General features: G+C 33.9%; 1 protein-coding gene across 3 annotated transcripts in view; it reads left to right on the top strand.

Annotated features, from left to right (window-relative positions):
• Positions 1 to 16,415, top strand: part of CSMD3 (CUB and Sushi multiple domains 3) — a gene marked incomplete at both ends in the record, with an annotated part of 670,606 nt that overhangs the window by 311,646 nt on the left and 342,545 nt on the right. For all 3 annotated transcript variants that reach the window (XM_084281281.1, XM_084281280.1, XM_084281279.1), the window contains one exon: positions 12,724 to 12,827. In XM_084281281.1, the coding sequence (XP_084137407.1) occupies positions 12,724 to 12,827 (104 nt within the window). The remainder of the gene's footprint in view (positions 1 to 12,723; positions 12,828 to 16,415) is intronic.

Here is a 16,415-nt window from a genome sequence, read left to right as displayed (position 1 = left end):
TTTTGATTCTTGATTTTGTTCTTCAAAAGGATGAGCTATAAGATGCTCAGTCTAGATTTAATAACAGGCTAAAACTTCAGTGAGATCAGAACTAGGGCTAAAGTTAATCAGACTTCAAATCTTACAAATTATACTTGTTGATTTTTTTTGTAATCCGGTGATAGAAATGCTGTGGAAAGCATCAGTGCTAGAATGACAGCCTTTCTGACAGATCTCAGACATATTCACACCACATAAAATTCACCACAAGGAAGCAGAAAAATAAGCAAAAGAGATTCTTTAAAAACAGATCAAGCTGTTTTCCAAAATTTTTAAGGAGCAATTAATCAAACAATATCACTGTTAAATTTGATGGACTAGAAAAATAGGTCCTTCTCTTAATTTTACTTGACAAGAATTTATATAAAGAAATTGATATGATCATATCCTATGTTGCTGTTCATTTATCACAATCATATTTTATATTTTATATTCAGTGTACTTAGTGTGTAAAAGTATTCTTACAATCTGAATAAATAGGTAAATGTATCCTGAATGTTTCAACAGTTTGCCAATGTTCACCTTTTATCTATTGCACATCAAAATAATTTTGAAATCAATAATGATTTGCTTCTGAGAGTTAGGAGTTGGTTGTTCGTTTTTTGTTTCTCTTATATATAGATATATATATATGTATATTTGCTTGGTCTTTCTCTGGCTGTCAAATATTTTATATTCCATTCTTTCCCTTCTCCTTCCTTATGTCACGATGTTGCTGTTTCCCTCCTGTAAAAACTTCATCTTTGCATTTCTGTTTGTGTGCTTTTTAGGCAAAGCCAAAATATGCGAAATAAACTTAGCAAAAAAGCTGAATGTTTACATTTAATTTACCACAGCTGTGTTATCTCATTAACTATTGTCAATGGAACATTTCCTAAGCTTGTCATCAAGCTTAAAACTAGTTACCATGCATATTTATTCATGTTGACAGTATAAATCTCAGACAGGCTGGGTAGTTTACCATGAAATCAAACACTCATTTCATGATGTCTGTTTTAGTCAGACCTGTTTGAACAAACAACACGATAGCTCTTTTTAAAATTCAATATCTCGAACTTGGCTTTTCCTAAGCCTGTTGTCAAGATATACTGCAGTTAAATGATCAGAAAATATGATAATATTTAAGCTCACTCTTAACTATATATTTTAACCATAATCCAGTTTTTCTTCCATGTTATTTGTGGATAAAGAAAATCTGCTGCTGTATTTATCAAAATAATTTATTATATATGGAACTAGGAGATGTAAAATGTTTCACTCCTGATCATAAGCTATTGAATTGCTTTATAGTTTCATTGCTGCTATTCTTCCATATCATTCAGAAACATTTGCTGTTTAATGTCTTAAGTCATCTTAAGTCATGTTTATCAATGACTTAATGGAATTGAGTGAATCCTCAGTAAATCTGCAGATGACACCAAGCTGAGTGGTGCAGCTGATGCAACAGAAGGAAGGGATGCCATCCAAAGTGATATAGACAAGCTTGAGAAATGTGCCCACATAAACCTAATGAGGTTCAACAAGTCCAAGTGCAAGGTGCTGCACCTGGGTTGGGGAAATCCCAGACATGGGTACAGACTGGGAGAAAAACTCAATGAGAGCAGCTCCACAGAGAAGGACCTGGGGGTTTTGGTATGAGCCAGTATGTGTGTACTTGCAGCCCAAAAGGCCAACTACAGGCTGGGCTGCATCAACAGAGGAGTACCCAGCAGGTTGAGGAAAGGGGAACTCTATTCTGCCTTTTGAGGTCCCACTTGGAGTACTGCTTCCAGGCCTGAAGCACCCAGCACAAGAAGGCTCCTGGAAGACTTCATTTTGTCCTTTCTCCTTCAAGGGGCTTATAAAGAAGATGGAGAACTTTTTACATGGGCATGTAGTGATAGGACAATGGGGGATGGTTTTAAACTAATAGAGGGGAGATCAAGATTTGTTATTAGGAGGAAATACTTTACTCACAGTATGGTATACCACTGGAACAGGTTTCCCAAAGAACTTGTGGATGCCCCATCCCTGGAGTTGTTCAAGGCTGTGTTGTATGAGGCCCTGATCAACCTCATCTATTGGGTGGCATCTCTGCCCATGGCAGTGGGGTTGGAACTAGATGATCTTTAAGGTCCCTTCCAACCCAAACCATTCTATGATTCTATGATTTTGATCCAGTTAAAAATATCAGTAATATACATAAAGCAGTTTTATATATATATACTAGAAACATATTTGGAGAGAAAGCAGATTGTTTTATTGGCATAAAAGCATAGAAAATAACCCAATATGTCTGAGATAGGAGTTTAGCAGATTTGGCAGTGAGGGAATAGAATCAATTGATGAAGGAGGAGTTGGAGTCAGAAGGTATATGGATGTACTGTGGTTTAAGCATTGGAGAGAAATTGTGAAATAAATAATCAGATTTGGGGAGGGAAAAAAAAGATCACAGAATCACAGAATCACAGAATCACAGAATTTCTAGGTTGGAAGAGACCTCAAGATCATAGAGTCCAACCTCTGACCTAACGCTAACAGTCCCCACTAAACCATATCCCTAAGCTCTACATCTAAATGTCTTTTAAAGACTTTCAGGGATGGTGACTCCACCACTTCCCTGGGCAGCCTGTTCCAATGTCTAACAACCCTTTCGGTAAAGAAGTTCTTCCTAATATCCAACCCAAAACTCCCCTGGCTCAACTTAAGCCCATTCCCCCTCGTCCTGTCACCAGGCACGTGGGAGAATAGACCAACCCCCACCTCACTACAGCCTCCTTTAATGTACTTATAAAGAGCAATAAGGTCTTCTTCTCCTGAGCCTTCTTTTCTCCAGGCTGAACAAGCCCAGCTCCCTCAGCCGCTCCTCGTAGGACTTGTTCTCCAGGCCCCTCACCAGCTTCATCGCCCTTCTCTGGACGATAATGTAATCACAAACAGATTAATGACTTGTTCTTCAATCCTTCAATTTTACTATGTCTCTATTTCTCTATTTTCATTATGAGAGGATGCATTTCCTTAGTTATTGTAGTTATTGTAGTTGTTATCTAACTAACCTTTATTTTTTTTATTTTTTTTGTTATTTTTTTATTTTTTTAAAAAATTTTGTGAGTATATGAGCCCTGTTGTCCTGGTTTCAGCTAGGGTAGAGTTAATGTTCTTTCTAATAGCTGGTATGGTACTTTGGTTTATGGTACTTGTGTTTAATATGAGAGTAATGATGATAACACACTGATGATTTAGCTGTTGCAGAGCTGTGCGTACACTAAGTCAAGGACGTTTCAGCTTCTCACACTGCCCTGCCAGCAAAAATGCTGGGGGTACACAAGGAGCTGGGAGGGGACACAGCCAGGACAGTTGACCCAGGCTGGCTAAAGGGACATTCCGTACTATATGACAATATACTGAACAATGAAACTTGGAGGAGTTGGCCAGGGGTGGGGTCTGCCACTCCTTGGGGACTGGCTGGGCATTGTTCAGTGGGTGGTGAGCAATTGCATTGTCCATCACTTGTTTTGTATTCTTCTATCATTATTGTTATTATTTTCCATTTCTTTTTTATTACTATTATTATTATTATTTTTAATTCTCTCCTCCATCCCACTTGGGGAGAGTGAGCGAATGGTTGTGTGGTCCTGGCTGCACCTTTTTTACATTGTGAAAATATGATCTCCCCATAGGGGATAGATGAGAGATCACACCTATTGCAATAACTGGAACAGGAATAACTGTTTCTCTTTTGGCCAACAGCAATTTTAAGGTCTAGCTATAATTTGAGTTTGAAGAATTAACACTGCCTTTGTTTAAATGTTTAGGTAGAGTTAAAAGCTGAATTTGAATTTTAGTTCTGTTTAGTTCTATAGGTTCCTAAAAGTGGTCCAAGTTATTTCTACTGTACACTCTGAATGCAAACACAGCTAAAACTTTTAAAAAGACATCAATGTCTATGGCCCAGATAAATATTTAGGAAGTTTCTAATTCATGCACTATGAACAGTTGGTATGTTTAGTCTATTTTTTTTGATGAATCTCTGGTACAAGGACTTGTATCTTTCCTCCACACTTGAATTCACTTGGTTTCTTTTGTGAGTGATCTTTATATTGTAAAGTGTTCTGCTCTGTATACACCTTTTGCTGATATCTTATGGGAAAATTAAGCTACCCATAGTTTGATAGGTCTATTTATTTTCTATGAAGTGACTTCTGTAAAGGCTCACAGTACCATTCCCATTGTGAACTGAAGGGGATGCTTGAAGAGGAGCCACATCCACTGAGACATAAGTCACTAATATCACTCCTGTGTTTGTTCCCTTGAGAATGTTTAGCACGTGCTGTAGGTTAGGCTGGCATCAGTCACTGACTTCTCTGTTTTGTTTTGGATCAGACTGCTTACTCTCAGAGGGATGATAAAGGGCAGATTTTGTGCTGCTTACAAGGATGTTGATTTTAACAAACTACTGAATGAGAGAACAGGAGGGACAAGTTAATCAGAAGCCTTCAGCCCCTTCTTATGATTACACTACTCTTACAGAACAATTATTTTTATTTTTCAACTGTGATATTGAACTCAGTTTTATGAGGGAAGGATGTTCAGGAATTCTTTGTATTGTTGCTTTATATGTATATATATACACACATATGTATATACACACACACATATATATACACATATATATATATTTGCTGCCAGTGCCTATTACCATAATTTATAATGGTCTTCTCTAATTATATTTTTTAGGCTACTTGGGCCATCCCTGTCTCCCTTTCTTGTGTTGTAATCATTGGCTCCAAATATAATGTCTTGGCTTTTGTAAACTTCACATTCTTAGCCTTTTGATCTCTGGCATATATTCTTTTCTTTGTTGCATAGTAATCTTTAGAGATATTTCAAAACTGTTTTCTCCTTTGAGTTTACAGCTGACCTATTCTGATCTTAAGAAAACAATTGTTATCTTAGGTTAGCTGTGTCCAACTTGGGATGTATATTTTAGGAATATAGACGTGTTTCTGTACCTCATAAGTAACAAGCAATTTTATCTTTACTTGCCTTTCTCTAAAATCTGTCATTTCTTTGTTATGCTAATGTATCAAATACTACCTGGATAGGGAGTCATATTCAGCTAGATGCAATATGAAATAATTAACACATCATTTTACATACAATCACCCTCATCTTTTTCACAATTGCAGTGAAGAAGACATGGAGGGATGATTTTATGGGAGAGAAAGGCTTTATGCATATCAATGTCATCTAACTTGTCAACAAAAGGTTAAGTGCCATAGCTGGTAGACCTTTTATTTTAGACTCTCTCTAAAGTTAATGAAGAGACATTAGTTTCACTGAAGATATGAATTCTAATGTACTGATTAATTTTGTATCCTAAGAGAAATGAAATAAGCAAGATGAATTCCTCTCCAAATAGCTTATCTGTGCAAAAGCACTATCTGTGAAGGTAGTGAAAGTGATCATTTTTTATTAGACGCCTAATTTTAGTTGATTACATTTTGGTAGTATTAATGTTAAATAAAACTAAACCTCATTTTTATAATAAGTGATAGATTTCCTACCGAAATTATTCTTCCATAATCAAAGATACAATAACATGGTTATATTGTTGAGAGACCTATGATTCTATGGAAAATTATGGAGGTAAATCAGATGGCATAATTTCATTACCTCATACTATCTGATATAGATGTACATCATTTACTAAATGGGAAATAGTCAGACATCCTCAGCGCAAAAGCAATTAACCACACTGAGGGCATTTAAGGACAAACAGATACAAACAACATGTATTTTCATCTCCTTGTTTGGTTTCACTTTTTCCAGTGAAGAAGGTAAACAGAGAATTCATTTTGATTGATGAGCAAAGGATGGGCATCAATCTATAGTTTTGTTTGTTTGGTTGATGCTGTTATTCTGGAGTAACAGTAGAAAGTGATGAAAGTAAGTATATTGCGCGTGTTTGACTGGGGTGGAGTTCTTGCTGTTGCTAGTATATTTTGATCATACCTTGTTTGTTTGTTTGTTTTTGTAAGATAATGCTTGCAGAAGTTGATTTCTTTATGGATCAGTGTTAGATGTTCTGTCACTAGAAAGACAGCTGGAATTTCCAAATCTGACCTCTCTTACTGTCTTCTAGGTACAAATTTGATTCCCATACCAGCCTAAAGTTAGTTACTAGTCATTTCCTCCAGGGTCCAGATCAAAAAATATATTTTCTAGTGGCTCAATAAAAGCAAGTGGAAATAACTTACTTTTACTTAAACACACTACAACTTTTTTAGATGTATAATTAAATAGTATTTGCAAAGGTTAAGGTGTTTAAAGTGAGAAAATATGACAATATCCAATCTGAAATATTTGCTTAGAGAAAAAAATAAAAATCTATTTTATAGTATTTAAGTTCTATAATAATTTATGTGATGGGGAACACATTAAAGTTTAAACCAAACTTAAGTTTAAACCAGACTTAAGTTTAAACCAAAGTGTCTGTTTAATGATTTGTTTGCCCTCCTTTATTTCCCTTTGTGGGTGCTATATTGATAGCTGAATTAAGTTGTGTAATTCATTACTATTATTTTCTTCGATTGAAGGCCTTATTTACAAGATGATTTCTGTTTTGTAGAATTCTTCTTTGTATTGGGACTACATTAAATGTTGAAGCTGTATTCCTCTGGTTAATTAGTCCCTGAAACACTGTTGTGAATGTGTGCAGGCACAATAGTGGTTATAGTTTTTTTGCAAACAGAAAACTATACAATTAAAAAATTAAAGTATAGTCTTTTCATGCTGTTGTTTTAATGTGCTATTCTTCCCTTGTAAGACTTTCTAATAATATTTGGTCTCAAATGGGAAAGGACTACACTTTTTTTTTCAAAGATTATAGCTCCAAAGCACATATAACTAAAGGATTTTTATAAATAACTGATTGCAGGATTAGCCTCCATGGAAAATTAAATTAATTAAATTTATAATTAATATTGGAGTTAGAACAACAACAAAAACAAACTAACAAACAAACCAAAAAAAAAAAAAACACACAAAACAAATTGTCCTTTTAAAGAACTATATGAAAGAAATAACATTAATAATCATTCTGAAAGCAGAATTCATCTGCTGTCTGGAGGGTTGAAATTACTGGCAATCACCAACATAAAATACTCCAGGATAAACCTCTCCACCAGTCTGCCCAAAAGAGTTCTGGTATCTGCCAGTTTTGTGTTTCTTTTGGCTTCTTCATTGCATCTCAGATGGTGCTACATTAATATATTTATGCAAGTTAGTTCCATTTTACATGTCCACAGTGTAGATACACATTCAAAAATGCCTAGTCTCACTTTATATTCAAGAAAGAGAAATAGGTACTTCTAGACTATGCTTGATCTAGTATGCTTGATCTATGCTTGATCTATGCTTGACCTGCCTTCTGGTGAAATACATTACACTCTACTCATATTTTCACTGGTTATGAATAAACCTACACCCAATACTGATGTTTGCACTGTAGATGCCTGCAGTTAAGTATGAGTCCTATTGCTAACAAATTGTCTAATTGACTCAGCAGTGTGGTAGGATGAGCTAGTGAGTGTTTGTCTTCTGAAAGGAGTAGCCTTTTCCTGTACTGTTTTATAAATCTCCAAATTTTCTGTCTCCTTTTTTTCCCCCTTTTCTCTTCCCCTCTGATGTTGAAAAAATAAATAAATAAAAGGACAGAAGTGCTTAATATTTAGGCTGTTTCATTTTGGGTTACGTTTTGCTCATGTAGTAGGTAGCTAGCAAAGAGCAAATGAAATTATTGTTATATTACACCGCTGCTAGCAGCTTCTGGATATTTTGAATCATTCAATTATGCACAATGTGCAGCAAAATTGTGTGTAATTTTATTGTATTCTTGGCAGGATATTTTAATTCAAATTCATTTCTTACTATTAATATTGTCTTAAGATACAGCTTATTTAAGCTATATCTTAGCTTAATTTCTAAGTACTCTTCTGAGGAGAAGAAATTTGTACCATTTTTAGAAATATCTTCATAGTTATTTTACTGGCAAAAATGACAGATTTTATGGAGTGAAAATATTACTACATATCCAAAAATATTTTTAGAGTTACATTTGCATTGGAAGCTTTAGGATAACAGATGCACATATGGAAATACATACAACTTTAAATCTTTACACTTCCCCTTCAGAAGCAGTTCTGATGCACATAAACTTCTGTTACACACCATTTTGCTTCAAATGTTTTAAAATTTAAAAACATTGTTTGTTTTTTTTTTTCCATCTGAAATACTAATTTTCTAGAAAAAAATCTTTGGTGAGTTAGTTCCATCAGGAACTAGACAATATCAAACAATTGTCTAGAAAGATTGACGTCTGGAAGACATCCATGTAAGCATGTTCTCCTTCAGAAGAACTGTTGGAAGTTCTTAAATCAGACATTAGCTTTCAAAAAAAGTCTTCTGATGTGTTACTTCTGAGTCTGAGTAGCAAACTAGTTTTTGCCCAAGGAGTGGGTTCCAAAGGATATTGTATTCCAAGGCAAAAAAAAAGGTGATAAGTCTACTGAAGTTTTTTAGACCAGAACTGTGCTCACATTTTTCCTTTGGAAGAGTGCTTACAAAATTATTGTAAGTTTAACATCATAATTTTCATAGTTTTTTCATTATTTTTCATTATACTTTGCATAGTTATCATTAGTATTATTATATTTTTGCTATTTTCTTTTAGGTTTATGAATTTAACTCAACAATTAATTCCAGTTGGGGTGAGGTTTGGACTCTTTTCCCAAGCAACAAATGATAGGCCTAGAAGAAATGGCATCAAATTGTGCCAGAGGTGATTTGGGTTGGATATTAGGACAAATTTCTTCACTGAAAGGTTTGTGAGATATTGGAACAGGGTGCCCAGAGTTGAGTCGCCATCCCTGAAGGTATTCAAAGGACGTGTTGATGTGGTGCTTAAGGACATGGTTTAGTGATTGACTTGGCAGTGATAGGTTAACAGTTGGACTTGATGATCATGGAGGTCTTTTCAAACCAAAATGATTCTGTGATTCTATGAATTATAAATTGTTTATTGCTTCTGGGTTTGTAAACAGCAAAAGCAGTCCAGGATGGAGAAAGAATATCCCCTTCCTTTTAGCTACTTTTCTATTTATTTTAGTGAATAAGGAGTGCACAGCTCAGTATACGCTAATTTTATATAAATTTGCTGTTTTCATATATTTGGAGGAACAAAATAAAATAAAATAAAATAAAATAAAATAATTCATTTTTTCCTTGGTAGTAGCCTCTAGAAACATAGTTAATAATATCCTGGAATAAACTAATCTGAAATAAAATTCAAAATATAATTAGTCTGTATCAGGATAGTGTGGTGCTTTTCTAACTAATCTCCACCATGCCACTCTCTCAGCTTCACCTCGTCAAGAGAATGGGAGAAAATATGCTGAAAGGAAAGCTCACAGCTCTCATTTACATTAATACTACTTCCATCTTGCACTGGAAAACTGGAAAAAAGACTTTACTTGAATTTATACATAAAGAACATCAGTCTCTCTGCCTCTGATTGCTGTGTATGTAGTACCTATATCAAAGGCACAATTTAGTAATGCTGGTCTGGTTTAAAAATATGGAGAATATAGTAATAAATCAGCACAGTTTCACAGTTTTCCCTGAAGTATTTATTTATTCTTATAAATAATAGCAGACTAAAATCTAGAATTACCTTGTATTACTCTCATGTTAAATTAATTCAAGAATGCCACCTAACTTCGGTTTGCCATTTACAGCTATATCACCTTTTCAGGGAAAAAAAAAAAAAAATAAAAAAAAAATGGTGCATTTATTACGAAGATATATGTTATTCAGTTATCTTACCTAAACCTCAGTTTTTATTTTGAAAGAATTCACCATCCTCAACTCTATATGATATCATCAGAATGTCTGCTCAGTATTCTAAAGGGAATAATCAGTACAATGCCAGCTCTAGTCATTTTGGGGTCTGGTCAAACTAAATCATACATTGTAAAACAAGGACTCTAAGAGTATATCTTACTGCTCAGAGTATTTATTTTCTTGCCACTTGCAAAGATTTCAAGTACATTTTATATTGTATATCGTGTACTTGGCATGTCAAAAAGAAACAGCACAGCATGAAATCCCAGAAATGTACATATGGTTCTATACAGGTACACTTTTCAAATTTGTACCTTCCCTATTATGGCAGTTTTAGGTGAGTTACAAATAGAGTGGGTTACAAATCTAATAAAATAGGTTATTCTGAAAGAGTTTAATGCAAGAAAAGCAAGAAATAAACATTTTTTCCCCTGTATATCCATTTTGAGTGAAAATAAAAGCATTCTTTATCTCAGAAAAGAGTGTCAGATTGCAAAAGAATGAGAGATTACATCAGAATAGCCAATAACCTAGTTAGTAAATAACTTAGGGATTCACTGGAGACATGTAGACTCAAGCTGAAGTCTGTGATTTGAAAAAAAAAAAAAAAACACACAACAAAACACAGTTATTTTTTCATATTCCATCATAATCCCTTGCTAGACCAGCTAGACAATTTTCATGGAGTTTCTCTTACTTCTTTATTTTTGAGCAACATTATGAAATAATGGGAAAAATCACACATTTTTCCAGTGAAATAAATAAAATATTGTGAACTGTAATGTCATCGATAAAGAAACAGATTTGATTCAGCCCTAAGTAAACCCATGAAACTCTTGCAAAGGAACTTATATTTTTCCTTATCCTAGTCCTCTTCTTTCCAGTGAAATAGGCCAAGTATTAAGTATTTTTAATTCTTCTAATGAAAAGCTGTTTTAGCATTCTGACACTTAAAGTCAAGTAATTCAGTTACAAAAAGACAGAAGCTTTCCAAAAATTTGGCTGTATCCAGTGTATATGAATTATCTTTAGTGGAACACAGGATGAGGATTTAGCTTGATGAACCAATTATACATATTTTTTTCTTTACATCTTAGATGTCTTGTTCCCTTATAGCATAGGGAACTCATATAGTGTGTCTTGATATTGATAGGCAAATCTATTTAACTATTAATAAGCAATATATATATGTTCAAATTGATTTCCATACTAACATTATTTGTTCCAAAACTCCCATGTTTTGTTGTTTAGCTTTTGTGCCTTTCTGATGTAACAGTACATATAATTGCACATAATTTAAAAATGGGCCAGAAATGAAACCTTTTTTTTTTTTAAATAAAAAATAAATGAGATATGTATTGACCTTAAATCTAGTTACGGATTTCAGTTTAAATTCTTATGGCAAACTTTAAATTCTTAGAACAATACTACCTATCCGGAATATTATTTTTATGTTAGGAAGATTTTGCCTACTTTACTCAGTAAGAATAAAGCAGCTAAGTGTCAACTCAATTTTCCTTGTCCCCTCCATCTGCTGCTTAACTATCTCTAGCTGACTGTTATTTCATGGGGTATAACACACATGAATACACATAAACATGCATGTTTGCATGTGTGAATACGTTAAGTAAACTGTATACTTCCTCATTGTACATATGCTCCTATTTACACATGTAAAGAAAAGAGTTCCTCCTTCCTTTGGAACATTTTTCATTCCTTGCAACATACATCAGTTTCTCCAAACTGCCTGTACTAGCATTTGTCTTCCACTTGCAAATATTCTTTCCCAATTCTGTTGTTATTTCTCATTATATTTTGTGGCCAAGAAAAGTAACAGGTGATTTAAAATATGTTTTCAGAAAGATAATAAAAATGTCTTTTTCCAAACACTTATTAGAACCCCAGTGTAACATAGTAGTAGCATGAGCTGTCAAATACTCAATATTTATCCATCAAAATTACTTCCACACCTCAAGCACATTCTTAGTTCCCATTTATAACAATAATTAAAGACCATTTATTATAGACATGAGTATTAAAAATTATTGTACATAGGTCTTCTGTCATTTTTGTATATATGAATACTTGAGGAACTTTTGTTATTTTCATAAAGAAAGATTATGTATGCTTAATAGATAGGTGGAGAAATATGTTTCTTTTCTAGCAATATGGTTGATTTTTGCTCTAATTGAAATACTCATTGTATTCTTTAAGTAGAGCTGAAATTTTCATCCTTCAAGCAATAAATATGCAAAGTGAAGTTCAGATTACATGATATAAAACAAAATAGTGCTCCTGAAGTTTGCATTTTTCATTAAAAATTGGTTTATACCTTTGATCCAGCATTATGCCACTTGAGCCAGGTGTCAGGTATAAATTATGTTCCTCACCTTTACTGCATTTATTCAACAAAGTGCAATTATTCAGTTGCTATTTGAAGACAATTGCATTGCACAAAATACAACTAATTATGTTGCCCTTTGACTATATCTTAATCAAAATGTAATGCAATTATTCAGTATTGTATTAAATATGTAACAACTACATAAATAAGTGAAATGACAGTACTTTGAGGAGGTCAGCAGAGTGATACCAGAGATGATACCTTAAAATTATTATAATTTTGCATTTCATGAAGTAAGCCTGGGTTAATTGTAATAATTTATTGTAAGATATTATAAAGTTAAGTAAAATTATTAATTTGAAATTGTCCTTTTCTTGTAGTGCTGAAAAGCTTATTTACAGGCATTTCTCAGGTTATTTCTGTATTTTTAAAATACTTTTGTTCATTTTATTCCCTAGGTCATACAGATAAATTTTGAAGAATTTGATCTGGAGATTGGCTATGACACACTGACAATTGGTGATGGAGGAGAAGTGGGTGATCCTAAAACTGTGCTTCAAGTGTGAGTCTTTTGCATTTACAGTTTATATACATTACAGAATATCATTAATGTGATTTTTGATGAGAGTTAATAGTGACTACAGTCAGTTGAATCCCAACAAAAAATAATTTTACTGAGATTCTGAAAAATGATTGAAGGTAATGAGGTGGTTAAGTACATTTGGTGATTTCACCTTGATGGAAAGCTAAACTCCACCACAGCTGTTTTCTCACTGGCCATCCTGAAACTAAGAGGGGGAGAAAATATGATAAGAAAGGGCATAAGGGTTGTGATATGGACAGGGAGATTGCTCACCAATTACCGTCACGGGCAAAGCAAGCTCAATGCAGGGAGATTAATATAATTGTTTGCCTATTACTAACAGACAAGAACAGTGAGAAACTAAAACAAACCAAAAACACCTTCCCTTCTATCCACCCTCTTCTGTGTCTTCCACCTGAGTGGCCCAGGGGAACGGGAGCTGTGTTCAGTCCAGAGCACTTTGACTTCATAATTTGGTACTCCATCTTTGCTCTCTTCCCTTGCTCCATCATGGGGTTCACAGGCAGCAGGGGAGCAACCTGCTCCACCATGGTCCTACCATAGTCTGCAGAGGAACTTCTGCTCCAGCACCTGGAGTACCTCCTTCCTTCCTTCCTTCTTTGCTGACCTTGAAGGGCTTGTTCTCTCACATTTTCTCACTCCCAGCTGCTGTTTTTTCCCTTTCATAAATATGTTCCCCCAGAGGCCCAACCAGCATCGCTCACTGGCTCAGCTCTGGCCAGCAGTGGGTTTGTTTTGAGCCAGCTGGAACCAGGGCTGGAACCAGGGCTGGATTCTTGTCACAGAGGCCACCCCTGCAGCAGCCCTTCTACCAACATCTTGCTAAATAAACCCAATACAGTACATTATTATGTAATTAGAACATTTACTGTTCTAAAGTCAGAAAGAGGTGGACTGAACAGCAGAAAAAGAAAAAGTGAACTAACACCAGAATTTGTAAAGGTAGAGGTTTTACATTTGTATATTTTGTATATACATATGAATATAAACTTTGGGGGCTGTTGTGCTCCGTTTGTATAAGTAATTTCTCATATTAAAAATGATCAATTAAGACAATGATGGGCAACTTATACATGAACTTTTAAAACCTCCTAGCAAGCTTGGTATGGCAAAAGAGGATAGCATAGAATGTCAATTTTTAAGTTCTTATCAACTATTGTAGGTAAGCTCAGAAATGTGTTAGTATAGGGAAGAAAACTATACAAAAAAACTTAGCAATATATTACCCAAACCACTTATGATTATTAAAAAAAAAAAAAAGCACTGAGTTTTTCATCAGTTTTCATATAAGACTACTAAACTCTATTCTTAGATGCCTAAACTCTATTGACTATCATCTCATTTTTACTAAGCAGCAATTCACCAAATCTTACTAACATTTAACTGAAGTATTGTTATTTAAATTAAATTAACACAATGAGGTACAGTACAAAAATATTTTAAATTTTGATGGATGTAGTACATTTTATTTAATTAAAGGTCCAATTTTATTTCATTGTTGATATTTTATAAAAGTATTTCTGATGATGAGACCCATGTTGGGGAGAAGTGATGGAATTGCAGAATTAAACTTGTAATCCATACATAGGAATTCTAAATAATTTTATTTTATTAAGGAGTTATTTAGAATTGTCAAGTATTAACATGTAAGTGAATCTGTTTTGTAGCTAACTAGAGAAATATTGTTTTTAAGAATAATTACTATGAGGATACTGAGAAGGCAGAAAGCCCCCCAGTTAATTATATAAATATATATTAAAATATTAAATAACAGTGTAAAATCAGTCATTCAGTCACATGTATTGTTTTCATTTACTAGTGGATTGATCACCGGTTATTCTGTGATCAGAACTATCAGAGTTGTGGTTATTAGGTTAAAAATACCTTTAAAAATTACATAGAAGATGGAGCATAATTCAGTTCTTAAAAAAGCTTGTAAATATTTTCTTCCCTGAGCCAATCACACTTTGCCGAAGATGTGATGCACAGCAAATAAATCAGATATTGTAGATTTAGACTGTAAATTTTAAAATAATGATTTTTCCTCCAGCAAACTGCTGATGAACATTGGTTTGAATATGTCTGTTTTTTCATTTGGCATTTGAATTATGCTTTCTAACTTGAGAATTGCAGTCCTGGTGATTCCAGGACTTCCACTAGTATGTAGGAAAGGTCGTCTTGAAGAGGGAAAGGGGGAAAACACCCTGCTGAGTGTCATAACTATTGTTAAATTTTATAATAAAAAGGGAGGCATCTATCCATTTATGTTGTTGACAGTGTTCACTGATCAGCTTTTGAAAGAGGTTTAAGAACCTTCATCCATAAGTGGTCTCCACAGTAGAGGAAGTCTATATATATATACCGCATAATGGTATTTTTTTTCTTGATCTTACTGATGGCCCCAAAATCTTCCCAAATATTGTACACGGATCACTAAGCACTTAAAACAGAACTCTGTACGTCTTGCAGGTGCAGAAGTAACAGATAACCCGTGTCTCTCTGGAATCAGTGCTGATTTTCTTTTCTTGCAGAAAGTCGTTCCCTCACTGACAAGTTTCTCTGCTTGTTAGCAACTCAGTTAATGCTGAAGAGCTATAGAAATTTATAGCTGCTAAGAATTTGACAACTATTTTTTAAAATGTGTAACTTAAAATACCAATGTAAAAGAGCAAGGACAAGTTATTTCTGTGTTCTCTTTTTTGACTGTTTTCAAAAAATGCATTTACAAATTGTATTTTTGCCCCATGTACTATTTCATTGAAAAATATGGTTTCTGAAAAAATGTGTATTGAAAAATTTGCATTTATAATTTACTTCAGAAAATAGAAATAATTTTTTGTGTGTGTGTTTTTTGTATTAGGAATTCTGTCTGATACAACAAAGAGATTAATATCCCCAACGGTCTTGATATTCACCAAGTCTGCTGTCAGTCACCATTGACAGCTATAAAACTCTGTTAGCTGTTAACAACAATGTTGTTTCTGAGTAACAACAGAGTTAATCTTTCAATTTGGCATAGTCTGAAACCACTTTCCCTTAGTGTGGGAATGAACAGTTAGTACATCATTTTGGCCATGCAGTTACTTGTTCAATTCTGGCAAGAGTCTTTGTAGTAGCTCCATCTGTGAACACAGATGTGGGGATTTAACAGGAGTTTCTCCCACAGCAGAACATTTTATAAAAAAAAAACAAACTAAAAAAGATCAGAGGGGAGAACTAAAATTAACTACAAACTGCATGATATATTTTAAATAGTCCATTTTAAGTTTCAGCTAGCTTTAAAAATAATTAGAACTGGGTTAAAAAAAAAAAAAAAAACAGTTTTCACTCATACAGTCTTGTGCTTGTGATTCGTTTTACAAGAATGGAAAATGTTTTGCTACTTTTCAACATTCTGTTCTAGCTGATAAACTTTTACCAAATTTCAGGCAAAATTTTGTGAAAACATCAAACTGCAAGTTTTAGAATATGTCCTTTTTACTATTACACTATGCCATTCAGCAAAGAGGATACACATTTAGAATTGCATTGAAATTTGAACTTTGA

The sequence above is a fragment of the Netta rufina genome (assembly GCF_964035555.1).
Source record: "Netta rufina genome assembly, chromosome: 2".
NCBI classification, from domain to species: Eukaryota; Metazoa; Chordata; class Aves; order Anseriformes; family Anatidae; genus Netta; species Netta rufina.
The sequence above is the reverse complement of the archived record's forward strand: the minus strand, read 5'-3'. Positions and strand labels throughout refer to the sequence as shown.